This window comes from Natrix helvetica (assembly GCF_964273705.1).
Source record: "Natrix helvetica genome assembly, chromosome: 3".
Classification (NCBI taxonomy): Eukaryota; Metazoa; Chordata; class Lepidosauria; order Squamata; family Natricidae; genus Natrix; species Natrix helvetica.
This window is the reverse complement of record NC_138549.1, coordinates 23,061,845-23,079,059: the sequence shown is the minus strand read 5'-3', so window position 1 is coordinate 23,079,059 and position 17,215 is coordinate 23,061,845. Positions and strand designations below refer to the sequence as shown.

Here is a 17,215-nt window from a genome sequence, read left to right as displayed (position 1 = left end):
AGTTCCCACAACGTTTTTAACCTGACCAAAGCACAGCCTGACAACGCTTTTGTGAAATCTTCTCCTCTTATTTAGCTTCCAACATTTGGTTTCCTTTTCTCCTGGTAGTTGTCTATGGAGATAGTTCTCAGTCATCCAAGTCATGGTTGTCCCAAAGGTGCTTTTCTCTCTCTCCCAGGAGTCTGTAGAGATTCTCAGTCATCCTGGTCATGGCTGTCGCAATGGTGCTTTTTTCAGGAGGCAACTGGACTTCATCCAAGAAGCTTCTTCAGCTCTGACTGGATGGTGGGGAATGGAAGGATTTACATTCCTTGCAGACAGCTGGTCATGTGCGTCCTTTTTGAGAGTCATTGAAGCACTTGGAGGTTTTTCTTACGTCTTCAGAGTCACCTGAGTAGTGTTCCTGGTTCCTGTAGCCTGCATTTTTTTCCCTCTGGAAATCCATTCCTACTCCCACACCATTCAAAGGGTGTCCATCCCAAATTGTACAGCTAAAAGCCTGCAGTTTCTCAGTCATCCAGGTCATGTTTATTCTCTGGATTTCCAGAGAAAGAATTGCAAACTACAGGAACCAGGAACGCTACTCAGGTGACCCTGAGGACATACGAATGCTCAAATGACCCTCTAAAACACTGTTTCTCAACCTGGGTCCACCTGAAGATGTGTGGACTTCAACTCCCAGAATCCCCCAGCCAGCTGAGGTGGGGGATTCTGGGAGTTGAAGTCCACACATCTTCAGGTGGGCCAAGGTTGAGAAGCACTGCTCTAAAAGGATGCAAATGGACAGCTGTCTGAAGGAATTTAAATCCTTCCATTCCCCACCATCCAGTCAGAGCTGAAGAAGCTTCTTGGATGAAAAGCGAAACGTCTTGAAAGAAAAAAAAACAGAAAGTCCAGTTGCCTCTTGGGGAGGGGGGGGGGAAGAGCACCTTTGGGAATTTCTCCTGGTATGGACGTTGTTGTGCAAAGAGCCCTGGTCGGCATTAACCGGCATTCACGTGGGATCTTGAGCTCTTTACCGGGTGGTGGTGGTGATTACAAGCTCGCGGGCGCCGCATTGCAGAAGTAAGCGAAGTCTCGGACCAGGGCGCCCAAATGGGCCTACCGCCTCCCCGAGTCTAAGCGCGCGCGCGCGCGAGAGAGAGAGAAAGACTCGCCCTCGCGGACGGAATTGACGCAAGGAGCGGAAGTGGAGCCGGGCTCCGCGGGAGGAATGTCCGCGGGGGTCTCGCGGGCTGAGGGGGCTCCGCGGGGCTTGACGAAGCGAGTCCTGGTGACCGGAGGCGCCGGCTTCATGTGAGTCTTTGAGCGGGGTAGAAGTCGGGGGAGGCGGCGCTGCTACTCAAATTTCCAAACCTTTTTTCCTGGTTTCCAACGTTAACAAGGGGTTTTTCCCCTGTCCGAACACCTTGGTCCTTGGGAAGCAAGCCGAAGGAAAAAAGTTGCCCCTTTTAAAGGTGCTTTAAAAGAGGGGAGGGCGACGCCGGGGTTTATTTTACTCAACATTAGAAGCGTCAATCCTAAAACAAACAAAAAAAGGCGGGGGGGAAGATTGAAGAGGAGGCGTGCAAAATTAGAAGATAACCGTGTAATTTGGATCTATCTATCTATCTATCTATCTATCTATCTATCTATCTATCTATCTATCTATCTATCTATCTATCTATCTATCTATCTATCTATCTATCTATCTATCTATCTATCTATCTATACAGACACATAGTATACATACATATACATGTACACACATATGTATTATTTATATTATATTATATTATATTATGTGTGTTGTATTTGTGCTGATAAAATAAATAAATATTTGGGCATACCAGGGGTTGTAACACACATACATACATACATACATACATACATACATATAATGTTTTATGTGTGTGTGTGTTGCGTTTGTGCTGATAAATAAAGGTGGGCCGATAGACAGAAAAGGGAAGCAGTATGCTCCCTCCCATATTTGGCCATACCAGGGGTTGTGACACAATACATATATGTGTGTGTGTGTGTATCCATATATATGTGTGTATCCATATATATATATGGATATGGATATATGTATGTATATATATATGACTTAATGTTCTTACAGAAAAAGAGAAAATTAAATATGCATCCCGGAATGAAACTTTGTTTTGGGTTTTACTGATTAGCTTTTCTTTATTTATTTCTTTAGATTTCTAAACCGCCTCCTCCCCCAAAAAGGGACTCGGGGATTCAGATTACGTTTGCTGTTATAGAAAGTTTAGCTAGTTTATGCTATTGTGTAAAAGTAAAAATTTTTGAGATTTGATATTATCTTATAAGGGAGTCAGAAGTTAAGGGCTTTTCTTTCTTTTTCCTCTAATTTTCCTACATTTTTCCCTTCCCTTTCCCTCCCCTATTTTTCCTACTTATTTTTTTTTGTACTTTTGTATTTTATACAACAAACTAATAAAGAAAAAATTAAATTATAAACTAATAAAAAAGGAAAAAAGAAATACCTATGTGCAATATTTATATCCACAACCACTGTGTAAACAAAGCTAGAATTTCTTTCCCCATATAAGGAAAAAGAAGGATAGCTTTTGAATTCCTAAAGTTGCTACACAGTAAGTCGCTTGTCAGTTCTGTCTGAACTACATGCAAATAAAAAGTTTAATTATTCAGTTCAGGTTAGAACTTCAGCCTGAGTTCTCCCTTTTTTTGCTCATCTATTTTTGGGCTTAACTTTTTAAAAATGAAGCCAGTGACCAGTGATATACAAGTCACATCTTGTTTCCCAAATTTCTTTTTATCTGCTGTAACTAGACACTTTTTAAAAAAATAAAAAAGGGTTTTTCTATTTGATTCACTAATATTCAAATTATACATTTAAAATCCTGAATGGAAGTTGCTTGCCTGGTGAGGCGCTCAAATCTGTTGTATACTGCTTTTCTTTAAAAAAAAAATTCTACATTGCACATTTTCTCACAGTACTCTAATTTTCTTTTGATTTAAGCCCCTTCCCTACAATACATTTCTCAAGCCCCATATCTGAGACTGAAAAATATTTGAAATCTCTCTAATAGACTATGACCTTGAATATTTAAAGTTTTGCTGGTTATTTCCCACAAAATTAGCCTTTAAAATACAGGGTTTAAAGAACATCAAAATAAATTGTACCATTGCAGGTGGTCCTTGAGTTACAACAGTTCATTTAGTGACCAGTCAAAATTACAGTGGCATTGAAAAAAGTGACTTTTGACCATTTTTCACAGTTATGACATGATTTCACTTTGGATGTTGGACAACTGGTTCATATTTATGACAGTTGCAGTGTCCCAGAATCATGCGACTATTTGGCAACTTTTTGACAAGCAAAGTCAATGGGAAAACAAGATTCACTTAACTGTGTGACTAATTTAACAACTACAGAGATTCCCTTAACAAATGTGGCAAGAAAAGTTGTAAAATGGAGGCAAATCTCACTTAACAAATTTCTCACTTATGAAGAGAAATTTTTTTGTGGTCGTAATTTGAGGATTACCTGTACTGCAGTTTTTTTGAAAGTACTAAAAAGCATTTTTCAAAGTACTAAAAAAGTAGCCTCGTTCATTGTGGTGTATTTCTTAGTTTATATTGAGAGGTAATTAAACATCTTAGTTTAAGCTTAACAGAGAGAAGCAGAAAAAGTTTTACAATTCCTGCCAGAGCAAAAAAAAACAAAAAAAACAAACAAGGAAAGCTGTAGATGTCCATGAACAAGATTTAGAAAGAACCTGAAGTTCTGTACATTCACCATCTCTGGTTTTTTTTTTTCCTTCCAAAATTGACAGTGCTTCCCATGTCATAGTTTCCCTCGTGGAAAAGTATCCTAACTATGTGATCATTAATCTGGATAAGGTAAGGCCATTGGTTTAAATTAAATGAGTCATTTTTAAGCAGTACCCTAAAAAGAGCTGTAGTGTCACGCTGACAACATGGTAGGAGAGAGATCGAGGCTTCTAAGGCTGTATAACCTGTTCTAAAGATTGGTGTGCTAATAATGATTCAAGTGGACACATTTATATATTTTTATAACTGAGCATACCTGTGAATTTGCATCATACATGCAAATAAAAGAACAAGCTCTTCTTCTGAATAAAAATTTGTATTCAGTTTCTAAAAACTAAGAAGGATGGTAAAATTCATAGCAAACCTGTTCATTTTGAATGAATGGTACAATTGAATGGTACAACTTATATGTTACATTAAAGGTGGAAAAAATTCTGATGTGATTTGTCTTTATTGCATCTCAATAACCTGGCATTTTAATAAGAGACTAGACTTTTTGTATCCACTATATAACTTTACCCAGAAATTGTGACAATTGTGCCAGTGGGATATCAGCATTCTTACCTGTGAAACCAGAAAGCTTTTTAAAAAACTGCTTCTGTAAAAGTTGGAATTCTTGGATTAAAGGATTTAGTCTGAAAAAGTCTTGCGTTTAGCAACTTCTCGTGTAAAACACTCATTTTCTCACTTTCTCTCTTTTTCTGTTTTTGTTAAGCTGGACTACTGTGCAAGCTTAACAAATCTTAAAACAGTTTCTGAGAAAGAGAACTACAAATTTGTTCAGGTAAACTAAACTTTTTGCTTTCATTCATTTTTTAAAAATCAAATGATTACATCTTCAGTTCCAGCATATTGAGTGGCTTGACAAGACATAGTTGACTCAAATTAGACACCAAGAGTGATCATCAGTGGTTCCTGATTATAGTGAAACAAGGTCTCAGGTAGCTGCCATATTCCCAAGCACATGATCTTCAGAAGATTTATTAATAACTTGAATGAAAAGATGGAGAGGTTAATTAATAAATTTGCAGATAACCAAGAATTGAATGAGAAAGTTACTATATTAGGACAGCTGTACAATATAATTCTAAATGATTTGAGTAAATTTGAGAGTTGGGTTAAAAGTAAAACGAAAGTGAACAGGTAAAGATAAAATACTTCACCTTGAATACAAGTCAAATGTACAAAAATAGAATGGGGAATACTGGCTTGGTAATAGCACTTGGGGAATAGTAATCGCTTGCAAACTAAATTTGAGTCCGCAACATCATGTGGTAACTAAAACGGCAAAGACAATTTTAGGTTGTTTTTACCAGAAGTATAATTTCCAAATCATGGATGAGAATTGTTCAGTTTTGCTCTGCTGTAGTCAGACTGCACTTTGAGTACCGCGACCAGTTCTGGACATTATATTTTAAGTATTCCCCAAAATTGGAAACACTTCAGAGAATTATTGATGATTATAATCAGTGATATATGGAAATCAAATCCTCTGATTAAAGTTCTGATTATATTTAGTTTTGATAGAAGTTTGGGGAGAGAAGAGAGAACAGAACGGTGCTAATCCTAATTTAGATTCCTGTACTAAGCAAATTGGAATTGGTGTAAAATCTCCCCTTCCAGCTCTCTGATTCTACTGTGCAATTGTTATAAGATGAAAACTGAGATGAAAGCCTGTAATTTTCCATAAGATTATATACCAATTATATATCAAATGCTTACCATTGGAAAAATATAGCTTGCTGTTCCATGCTGATTTTATATTTTCCTTTTTCTTTATTAGGGAGACATCTGTGAACCCAATTTCATAAAAGAATTATTTGAGACTGAGAAAATTGATATAGTGTTACATTTTGCAGCTCAAACGCATGTAGGTGAGCATGGCATATCCCTGTAATTGTCACCATCTTGTAGGATTGATAAAGAATTCTTCAATAGCTTCCAGGTTTTGTGGAAGGGACAGAGCTAATGCTTCATGTAATAAGTTACATATTATGATGTGGCTGGTGTTGGAGACTTACATTTTTCAGTTTGCCAGTTGAACTCTGTTGAAGCGTAGATTATATAGATGAAGTAGAGCAATTTGTACGCAGACTGTTTTGGTCATTATAATTTTAATTTGGCATAGACTTAAATCTAAGTGCAGCACAGTCTTATTTTTCATGCAATTTAGTTAGGTTGCTGCTACATTTACTGGAATATTTGGAAAATATTACTTTTTAAAATAAGGTTCTCAATTCTTATGGAAAGGGAATTAAATATGTAGCAATTCATAAAAGGAAAAGTTTTGAAAGGACCATGGCTGCATTTGTCACAGACATTGCACTTTTTAAGATGAATAGGCTTAATTCTGCATTAGATTCTGCCCTGCAATAATATACGTTTTTCCTCTTTGTCTGCTGTTAGTCTGACAATCGATTTTGGAATATATAGCTATTCAAACTAAAGTGCTATGTGTTTATTTAAATCTTTATTTCTGGCTTTTAATTTTTTTAAAAAACCAAGACAATCTCTCCCGAACATAAGCATAAAACATTATTTAAATGTAATAAAGCTATTATGCGTAAGCTCCACTTATCTAGACTTCCAGTACTCTCTTAACATATGTGTCTGAGGCATTATCTAGGATTTCTTTGCCCAAAGTTGGGAGGCTTATGAACCTCTCTCTTTACACAGAAAAAGGAATGTTCTTTCTTGGCTTTATGCTTCTGTGGGCTGTCAGGTTGCAGCTTTAACATTTTTAGAAGCCTTTTGCTGTGTGATGTTTGGGGAGTAAATAACACATTTTTCTATCAGCATTCTGTTAGGACTGTAATTGTTTTCACTTGTCAAAGTGACACCCTCTTTATTATTTTTGACTGAAAATGCAGATCTCTCATTTTGGCACAAACTTGAGTTCAACTATGTTAATGTTTATGGAACATACATTCTGCTTCGGGCTGCTTATAAGGCTAATGTGGAAAAGTTTGTATATGTCAGCACTGATGAAGTTTATGGAGGAAGTTGTGATAAGGTGAGCTGTTATTGGTTGAAATCTCTTGCCTTTTTTCCCATGTGTGGTTCTGAATGATTTTACAGCTCCATTTGTAAAGAAATTATACCAATATTTTAAATCCTTATGTTGTCTTCTATTAAAAAAAGGCACTGAAGATGCCCATTTGTGCATATACTCATAGAACATTTCCTGATTGCAATTTGACATATAAGTAAACAGAACAAATTATGAATTCAGGCAGTCCTGAGGTTACGACAGTCGTTGGAACCAGAATCTCCATCGCTGTTGTGATGTTGTGACCATATCAGTTAGCAACAGCAGTTCTGGCCATGATTAAGTGTGGGTCATTAGGCAAGGATCTCACATGACTGTGACTTCCCGCTGGCATCTCCATTGACTTTGCTTGTGAGAAGCTGGCAGGGAACATCAGAAATCACAATCCTGTAACTGTGGCTCAGTATGGTGGTCAGAACTCTCAGGACTGGTCATAAGTACCATTTTTTTCACCATTGTAACTTTGAACGGTTGCTGAATGAATGGTCATAACTTGAGAACTACTTGTATATATTTTGCAACTGGATACTTAATACTTGTGGCCGGTATTGGAGTTACTTGTGCTAGTTAACGGGAGCCATGTGTAAATTCACCACTAACTCTGGTAAAATTTACTTCATGTAAACTTCTGCTGCAGGAATTTGATGAATCTTCACCCAAACAACCCACAAATCCTTACGCAACTTCTAAGGCAGCTGCTGAATGCTTTGTCCAATCTTACTGGGAAAGATATCAGGTGAGCATAAACGACATTGGGGGATTGTAAAAGCTTCTATCAATTATCTCTTTGTGTCTAAAGGGATGTGAATGCATAACAAAAGGTAGTGATTTGTGCCATAGAGCTGGGAAGGGTAACTTGGAGGCCATATTTATTAGGAGGAGGTTGGGACCCACCTCAACCTCCTCCATATGCCAGCGTGAGGTTGTGGCTTTTGTTTAGCATGGAGAAAGAGCTGGGCGTTTTTAAACTGTACGAAAGGTTTTTTTTTAAGTTTATACTATAGTTTTCCACTATTGTTTCCCAATGGGGAGAAACCATGCCCCTAATTTCCAATAACTTGTTTGGAAGCAGATGTAGAAATTAGGTGTAGCTTAGGAATCCTAGATTGCTCGCCTGATTTTAGAAACCAGCTTGTTCCTTGGACTTTCATCTTTAATGTTAGGTGCAGTGGATCAAGTTAGATCCTTCTGCTAAACGTGTCATTTTAATCTCAGCTTTTCTGCCTTAGCAATGTATGCCTTTTTGTTGTTGTGTCGGCAAAAAATAATGGGTGAAGTCGGGCATTACCTGAGTGCACTTGGACAGCAGTCCTTAATAATCAGTGCTAAATTTGGGTGATGAAATGTCCACAAGATGACAACCAAGCTCGGAGAGTTATCAAAGACCCCTCATTTCAACTCTAAGCTACAAATATATTGTCAAACCTGCCACAAACATATACAAACAGTAGAAATGATCTTCCATATGTTGAGAAAGGTATAGTTTTAGTAGAAGTGTAGTGCATTTCAGTAGTGTATAGCCAGAACTGAGATTTGTGTGCCAACATCCCTAAGTTCAACTTTTCCCTCCATTAACTGCCTTGCATTGCTGATCCCCCATAACCAATCAGGTTCAAACAAGTTGTTTTCAGAATGGTCACTTCAAGTGTAGGTTCATATACAGCTGCATTCTTCTCCCAGCCGGGTTGACCTTGAAGTAGCATCTCAAGGAGATACAGCAGTTACTACTATTGCTTTTCCCCAAGCATCCACCCTCCCCAGAGTCCATGGCAAATTGTCACCGTATAATAATGACGCACAAGCAAGCATTAAGGTGGCAGCTGACATATTCTCTTTTATTGATATCAGTCCTTAGCAGTAGAATCCGAGGAAGCAAAAAAAAAACAACCTGTAAGAGGATTGTTGCTTTTCTGGCAATAGAAATTATGCTATCAGGAATGGGTTTAACTGGATATCACTCATGTTAGGTCATTCATTTAATACAGTTGTCATGTGTACGTTAAAGTTTCCAGTGGTTATCACACGGAGCAGCAACGTTTATGGACCCCATCAGTTTCCAGAAAAAGTAAGTTAAATCAAGGTCTTATTACTTTTTAGCTTCTTAAGCTTTTATAGTTTATCATGGAATTATCCCATGTTCCATGAAAAAGTGACAAACTGTTTTTAGGAAAATTCACGATATGGCCAAGCTATAATAAATAGACTTGATCAGGTCAATCTTCTCATATACTCAGGGTATTTTTTTTAATCCGCAAAATGTACCAAAAGCTGGACCTGCATCTGTTATCCCATAATTATCCAAAGACTTGACCATTATGAAATATCTGCGCCTAGATTAGAGTATTTGCCATTTTATGTCCAAAATACAGTTTTGAGATTTCTGATGGGTGGAGGTTGAAATATTTACAAAGCCAACTGGGTCTCTGATTACTACAAATTTTAACTTCCAATTGTTTTGGAGTGGGATGTGACCAAACTTGCCTGCTGGCCATCCTTGGGCTAGAAAGGGGCAATATTGGACTTTTGTGAATCTCTGCCACTGATAATTGCTTACAGGAGAATTTGTCTTAGTGTTATCTTCAATAGCCCAATTAAATAACAATTTTGTGTCTAGCCTATACTTTGAGGTTTTAATTTACAGAACGAACAGCATGAATGTTGCAGCCTAGCTCAATTTTCTAGTATGTGAAAATGGGCTTTGCTTGCTTTGAGAATTCCAGATCAATAAGGAGTGCTCTGTTATGGTTTGATGCTGCACATGCAGCCCCTTTCTCCCCTCCAGCAGCACCACTGTGCAGATGTTAATTGCCATTGCATTCCCCTTTAATCAGCTGCCTTAAGAGTTGAAACAAGGCTTGAGGTTCTTCTCATTCCGCCTCATGCACCCAAAGCACTCCTTGATACCATGTGCATAACTCAGTGCAATTTTTTGATGGAAGGTAGGGACTTTTATATTTATTGGTAGTGTCAGGCTTGCCCCAGCTAGGAAAGAAAGACCCTCGACTCCACTTAGCCATGAAGTGATATGTTCATTTACTAAGGAGTAGTGGTTGCAGCAAAAACAAGGCTAGATCTAAGGTTCCTGCACAAAAGGTTACAGATTTTCCCTTTCTTCCCCCTTGATCGGTTTGTCGTGGTCCATATAGGTGTTTTGGGAACCACTCGGATGTTTGGTGCCACTTGGTGCAATTTGCATTGTTTCCCAGCCTCCGGGGCTCTGAAGATTGGAAGAAGCTGGTTCTCATATCTGGTTTCCATCAAAACACACACAAGCACACACCTACCTTTTTAGGTCATTTCTACCCTCTACATGCCAATTGCCTACTTTCTCTCCCCCCCCTCCCCAATCGATTGATTGTAGGATGTCAGCGAGGCCCCAAGCTGAAGATGGCAGCTCTGACAGCTAGCACTAATGAAAACTTACTTGCAGCAATGAAGCTGCATCATTTTCTGTTTTAAAGTAGTATGAATTTTAATAATTGTTCATTTTGTCTTTTATATTTCCTAGGTTATTCCTAAGTTCATTTCTCTCTTACAGCAGAATAGAAAATGGTATGTGTTAGTATGCATGTATATGCTCATTTAAAAACAACTGTGTAAGAAAATAAGCCATGTCGCACCCTGAAAATTGAACATATAGCTAAAAATTGGGATATGCCTATAAAATTTGTTCCTTTTTTATTGCCAAAGTAGTTTGTAATATTAAGAAAAGGGAACAGAGCTTTGGAGTTTGGTGTATATTTAATGTTCACTTTAATACATATAATTATGTTTCCATATATGCAATTCTTTATTTAAATATACAGTGGGGAATTGTTGAGTACTGTTAAATATAGCCTGGATCTATTTTAGTGTGTGTATTGCTTGTGATCAAATGAGAAGCTATATTTGGGTGTTTAATATCTTTTCACCAGCAGAGGTCATAGAATTTGTGCTAGATCATATTTTGTGCTTTTCACTAATCTAAAATCTTGGTTGAGGGAGCTGTATGCTTCTGTGTATTAATCTCTTTTTCCTTCCCATGGTCCCCAGCAATCTGCAGTTTAGGAATATCATGTTTTATGTGTCATCTGGAATGTTATTGTTAATAAAAATGTACATTATTATTTGTTTTGCACTTGGCTTTTCTTTTTTGCATACTTTACCCAGCAAAGCTATCAATTTGAATAATAAAATGAAGGATTTAGAGATTTCTTCTGCCTTTTGTAACTCCTTGAAAACTTGACTAGACCATTCCGCTATTATTGAGGGCCTTGCTTTTAATAATCCATATTAAAAATTATCTATTCTTGTGTTTTCCTTTAGTTGCATTCATGGTTCAGGACTTCAGAAAAGAAATTTTCTTTATGCTAGTGATGTAGCAGAAGCATTCCTTACCGTTCTGAAGAAAGGGCAGCCAGGCGAAATCTACAACATTGGGACCAGTTTTGCAGTGTCTATTACCCAGCTTGCAAAGGAATTAATCCACCTTGTGAGTAATAACTAAATTTGAAAATAGGTGACCTGAGCAATAGCAGTAAAATGGCCAAGAGCTGACTTGAGCCTTTCACTAGGGCAGTTCCTGGTTTTTATTTAAATGTTTGACATTATAAATCTCTTTTTGCTTCAGTTTTTTTGATGTTTGAAATGTAATTTAAAAAGTCATACGACAAACCACAAGGATAGATCAATGTTGTGATACTTGATACAGTGGGGATATAAAAGAAACTACTTCTTTGGTAGTTAGTTGTGTCATTCATACTCCTTCCTCTGGATGTAGATTTACTCAAATAATAAAAAAAAAAGATTCTGAAATTTTCCCCTCAGGGAGAAGATGACTTGTCTGTTATAAAGGCTGGTCCACTGAAATTATGCAATGGGCAGAGGGGAAAGGAAGTCCTGCGGAAATGAAGCTAAAATTTTCAGGATTTTAATTCCTCAGCGTTAACATTTTTATTGTTATAAGATAAAATGAGACACAAAATATAAAAGAAAATAGGAAAATGGGGAGAAAGGTAGAAGGGGGAAGAAAAGTAAGGAAGGATTAAGAGAAATGAAAAGAAGCATTGACTTCCGACTATCTCTGTTGCAGTAAAATAAGGAATTAACATCAACTCATAACAATCCCTTTGTCTGCAACTCTGTGCATGTGCACGCTGGGAACAGGCTCCAGATGTTCATCTGCCTCACTGATGTCTGACTCTGAAGGCAGCTGATAACTGGCATACGGCCCTGGCCCCATCTCTGCCTCCAACACAGAGCCCTCATCAGAGCCTTCCCCAGACTCCAGGACTGGCCCATGTTCTTCCCCAACCTACTCACTGTCCGAATCTGCTGCCAACTCTGCTGGCGAACCACAACACTTATGATTCTATGTGGGCATCTTGCTTAAGGACAGTTTTACTCATCGACCCAGATTCTGGTCCCAATTTTGGCTGTACAACAAGGGCTGCCTCTAGTTATCTCTTTTCTACTAGTTGCAACTTTTGAGGTCAAGTAGCCATTGTGAGACTGCCCACAACAAAGTTCCACAGTAGAAAAATGGGATCATATCTACCTGTTCATGTCTTCCTATTAGATACTTTTTTTTTTGCATCTGTAATTCTATAATATTTAAGTTAGAATATTATGATTGCAAGAATTGTGGTATTAGTCCTGATTAAAGTGCATTAATATCAAATCCATGTACAATAAAAGCTGTTCCAATTATTCATTGAAATATCTATTCAAGGAGGGTTAATTAAATCAAGATGATCAAATATTTAGTTGGTAACGTGCATCTTTTCTTCATTGTCAGATTAAAAATACTAGTTCAGAAGCTGAGATAGAACACTGGATGGATTATGTCAAAGACAGGTAAGACTTGAGTAGGCTTCATTTCAAATCATTTGTTAGGATTGCTTTTTTTTATATATAACCGTCTTAAACGTTTACTCTTTGTCAAAGAATTAGACACATAATTCTGTCAATTCTGAGAAAATGTGAATACACTGAACCCCAAAGTAGTCTGGCCCGTTCCTTTGTGGGTTGGGTTGTTGTATTGAGAAGACAGCCGGGAGCTTTAGTGCATCACTTTTCCTTTCCCAGAGCAGAAAAAATGCAGGGAGGCCTGTAGGCGACTTGGCACATATATATAGCCAGGATAATCTCTAGCTTTTTGTTAGTCTTCCAAAGGGAGATGGGAAGGCATTTCTGCATAATACTAAACTGGTTCCTGGCCACCTCTTCAGTTCTCACATTGAGAGAAAAGCTGTAGTTTGAAACACTCTTTGTCTCACAGATGAAACTAAAGGCTTGTATTGACACCAATTTTCACCAGCCACAAGTTTTAGATTTTAAAAACTGGGAAAGATTCAATCTCTGAAGGGAGAAGCTTTAAATACATTTCTCTGCGTGGAATTATTTACTTTACAATTCTCTTTTTAACAGTTCTGTTTTATAATTTGTATTTTGTCATTAGCACATTGTGTCACAATAAGGTCTGGTTTCTCCCCGCCTCCCACCCCAATTTCTGTTTTATTGCTTCTGGTCTCTGTTTTTGCTAATTACCTGCCCCATCTCATTTGAAAAGATTAGCAAAATTACCATCTGCACAGGGATTCTTGAAAAGAAGCGATTTGCAATCAACAGAAATTAAGCATTGTCTATTGATTCTAAATAATACTGATACTTAGAAATGTTTATGAAGAGTGACTCATCTTAATTAAACAATAAGAGGCATTGGGTGCAGTTGGAAGATGAAGAATTAAAAAGTATAAAATCAATTTCGAATGAAAGGGATAATCTGTAAGGATTAGACTACATAAAAGCTTGGAAACATCAAAGAGATGGGGAATTATTAGTGTACATGTGTGGTTGTTAGCAGATACTGGGTTCTGATTTGGAGATAATTGCCTCTAAAGATTCCAGTGCCATTTTCAACTTTCAGCAGCTTATTGGATACAGAAATTCAAAAAAATATCTTACATTAGCTCAGAATTGTTTGGTGTTTTCCCCCCTTTTTCACCATCTCTTTAGCCCAAAAAAGCAAAGGTAGGCACACTTTAAGAATGTATAGCCAGATGACTTAGTTGAGACATTTGAGTTGTATAGTTGAGGCATTTCTGGGGTTAAGCAATATTTTGATTTTCTAGAAGAGGCTGGCCCTTAGAGTTGAAGTTGAATAAATCAGATTTATCCAATAAACTTATTGGACAATAGTTGCTCGAAGCAATATAATTAAAATATTGCAACACAGCTGAGCTTCTTGTAAAACAAACTATGTATACTTTCTGAAACATCTTTTTTTGCTCTCCTTATTACAGAACAGCATAACTTAAATGCCTCTCTACAGATAAATGGTGGGAGTAGTATACGAATTTAAGAGTACGGTATCTAACTGACGTGGCTAATGTGGGGTCATCTGTGTTAAATTACTTATCCTGAAACTGACTGATGCCTTAAGAAGTAATTTAATTAAGAATGTTCCGAGCATTTCATGAGCTTATTAGAGATGACAAGGCTCAAACATGCTTTTCAGGATTTCTTACATTTCTTACAGTTTCTGCAAAATGCTCTTTAATATAATAGCAAAGATCGGGTTTAGCTGTTAAACTCTGATTCTCCAAATTGATTTAAATCTGGCTTAGTATGATTAAGAGCTGTGGTGGCACAGTAATTAGAATGTAGTATTGCAGGCTTTTTATTGAGGAATGCAGCTGAGCTTGTCGATCAGAAAGGTCGGCAGTTCGAATCCCTAGCACTGCGTAACGGAGTGAGCTCCCATTAGTTGTTCCAGCTTCTGCCAACCTAGCAGTTTGAAAGCATGTAAAAAGGCAAGTAGAAAAATAGGGACCACCTTTGGTGGGAAGGTAACAGCGTTCCATGCGCCTTTGGCATTTAGTCATGCCGGCCACATGACCATGGAGACATCTTCGGACATCGCTGGCTCTTCGGCTTTAAAATGGAGATGACCACCGCCCCCTAGAATCGGGAACGACTAGCACATATGTGCAAGGGGAATCTTTACCTTTACCTTATTGCTACTCCATTTGATATTTTGAATAATTTCAATTCTATGTTTTGATTAGTGTGGGATAATATTTGCCTTTGTTCTACTTAAATGTACATATTTTAGCAACAGAACAAGAAAGGAGTCTTTTTCTACTTAAGGGCTGAAGCAAAGGAAGATAGCTTTATGGTGATAACTGATACAAATGTTGCTGGAAATAAAGCTTTTCTATTGAAAAACACTTTTCCTTTTTTTTAAAAGACCTACAAACGACATGGGATACCCAATGAATTCTGGAAAAATGTATAGCTTGGGCTGGAAACCGAAGGTCTCTTGGAAGGAAGGAATCAAGAAAACAAGTATGTTATCTATACATTGAAACAGGAGAGGAGCAGAATGGAAATGAACAGCCATCATAAACTAATTTTGAAAATAAATTTCACATAATTCACACACTAATTTGTCACAGAGTTAGACAGTTAAAGTTGCAATTTCTACAGCGGGAACTTAATTAAACTTGCTTTTGAGTTTTATGAGGTTAATTTTATAGGCCTGAAATCTGAACACAAATGATCCGTTTCTAGGCAGCAATTATGTTTGGCAATACGACTACTAAATCCTGGGTTTTAGTTGTCCAGTTGCCATGTCTTCTTAAATTCTCATAGAAAGCTCAATGCTTAATTATAAGAGCAGCAGAAAGTAGCTAATTCTTATTTATATATTTTACATGAAGCATTTTTGTTTGAAAAAGATACATTTTATCTTATTGTTTGCATGGTTTCATGCATTCAGCTTCATCATTTATATGATGTATTTCTGAGGGGAAAAATTGCAGCTCTTAGGTTTAAGTTCCATATAAAAAATACAGATAGTCCTTGACTTATGACCACAATTGATTCCAACATTTCTTTGTTAAGTGAGCTTTACCCCATTTTATGATCTTTCTTGTCACAGTTGTTAAGTGAATCACTGCAGTTATAAGTTAGTAACCCAGTTGTTAAGTGAATCACTGCAGTTATGTTAGTAACCCAGTTGTTAAGTGAGTCAGGCTTCCCCATCAACTTTGCTTGTCAGAAAGTCGTAAAAGGTGATCACATGACTCCAGACCACAGCAACGGTCATAAATATGAACCAGTTGTCAAGCATCTGAATTTTGATCACATGATCATGGGGATATTATAAAGGTCGTTAAGCGGTCATGTCACATTTTTCATTGCCATTGTAACTCTGAACAGTCACTAAATGAACTGTTGTAAGTTGAGGACTGCCTGTATACTCTTCTGTCTGCAAGGAGGCAAATTGCTGGAAGGCAGAGGCCAAAGGCGGGTGGGGCTACATTCACTTTATAAGATGCACCCAAATTTTCACCTTCTTTGCGGGGGGAGTGCATCTTAAACGCCGAAAACATGGTAATTTTAATGAAAGGATATAAGATTGTAAGTTGGTTGTTAGTCACTAATTTCATTTACCCGTAATTTTTTTAATTAAACTGGCATGGATTTACCTGACAGTATTTAAAAGTAAAATTATTTGTTTTGTTTTTAATCCTAGTTGAATGGTATCAAGAGAACTTCCACAACTGGAGAAATCCAGAAAAGGCTTTGGAACCATTTCCTATTGCTGGAGAATCTGTCTGAATTTGTATGCATCAGAGCTGGAAAGAAAAAAAAAAAGGAAATCATACTACCTCAAGAACACATTAAGAAAAAAAATGAAGTAATTGAAGGTGTATTGTATTCAAGAAACAAGTATCAGCAGAATAGAATGGAATTTTTGAATTCTCAATGTAATCCTCTTTGGGTCCAAATTAATTTCACGAACACTCTAGTACTGAAGCTTTAAAATGACATCTCAAGACTAACATTTTTCCCTTTAAAATTGCACTTTAAAGTAGGTCTTTTGTATTGTTACAATATTGTACTATCAGTATTATTAAAATTTAGACAATGTTTTATATTTAAGGGGTAGGCATACTCTTCATCATGTTTACCAGAGGACATTAGTAATCTATTCATTTTTAAAATGCTGTCCTGGGCTGATGTCTGATTATTCCAGAACTGAATTGAAAAGATAGGAATTTTTCTACTTGCTCAACACAAATTGATTTGTGGACAATCAAGTCATATTTTAACAGAATAAAAATATATTTCAATTATATTTTATATTTGTTTTATAAAAATATTATGTGTGATATGATAAATTACTAGATTCCTTTAAGGGTAATGAGCGTCTTAAGATTCATATAAACCAGAGGTGTCAAACTGGCAACCCATGGGCCAGATGTATCACATACAGGCCATGCCCACCTCAGCTCCATGAATGGGGAAAACATCGTGAAACGTCACATGACAGCAACGTGACAAGGCGAGTTTGACACCCGTGATATAAAGCAT

General features: G+C 37.1%; 1 protein-coding gene across 1 annotated transcript; it reads left to right on the top strand.

Annotated features, from left to right (window-relative positions):
• Positions 1–1,059: 1,059 nt before the first annotated feature.
• Positions 1,060–16,984, top strand: TGDS (TDP-glucose 4,6-dehydratase). The gene is made up of 12 exons (XM_081948738.1): positions 1,060–1,296; positions 3,807–3,873; positions 4,520–4,588; positions 5,588–5,678; positions 6,675–6,817; positions 7,491–7,589; positions 8,859–8,918; positions 10,362–10,405; positions 11,159–11,324; positions 12,630–12,688; positions 15,084–15,181; positions 16,374–16,984. The coding sequence occupies exons 1-12, from the start codon at positions 1,214–1,216 to the stop codon at positions 16,457–16,459; spliced, it is 1,065 nt and encodes a 354-aa protein (XP_081804864.1). The 5' UTR covers positions 1,060–1,213; the 3' UTR covers positions 16,460–16,984.
• The last annotated feature ends 231 nt before the right edge of the window (positions 16,985–17,215 follow it).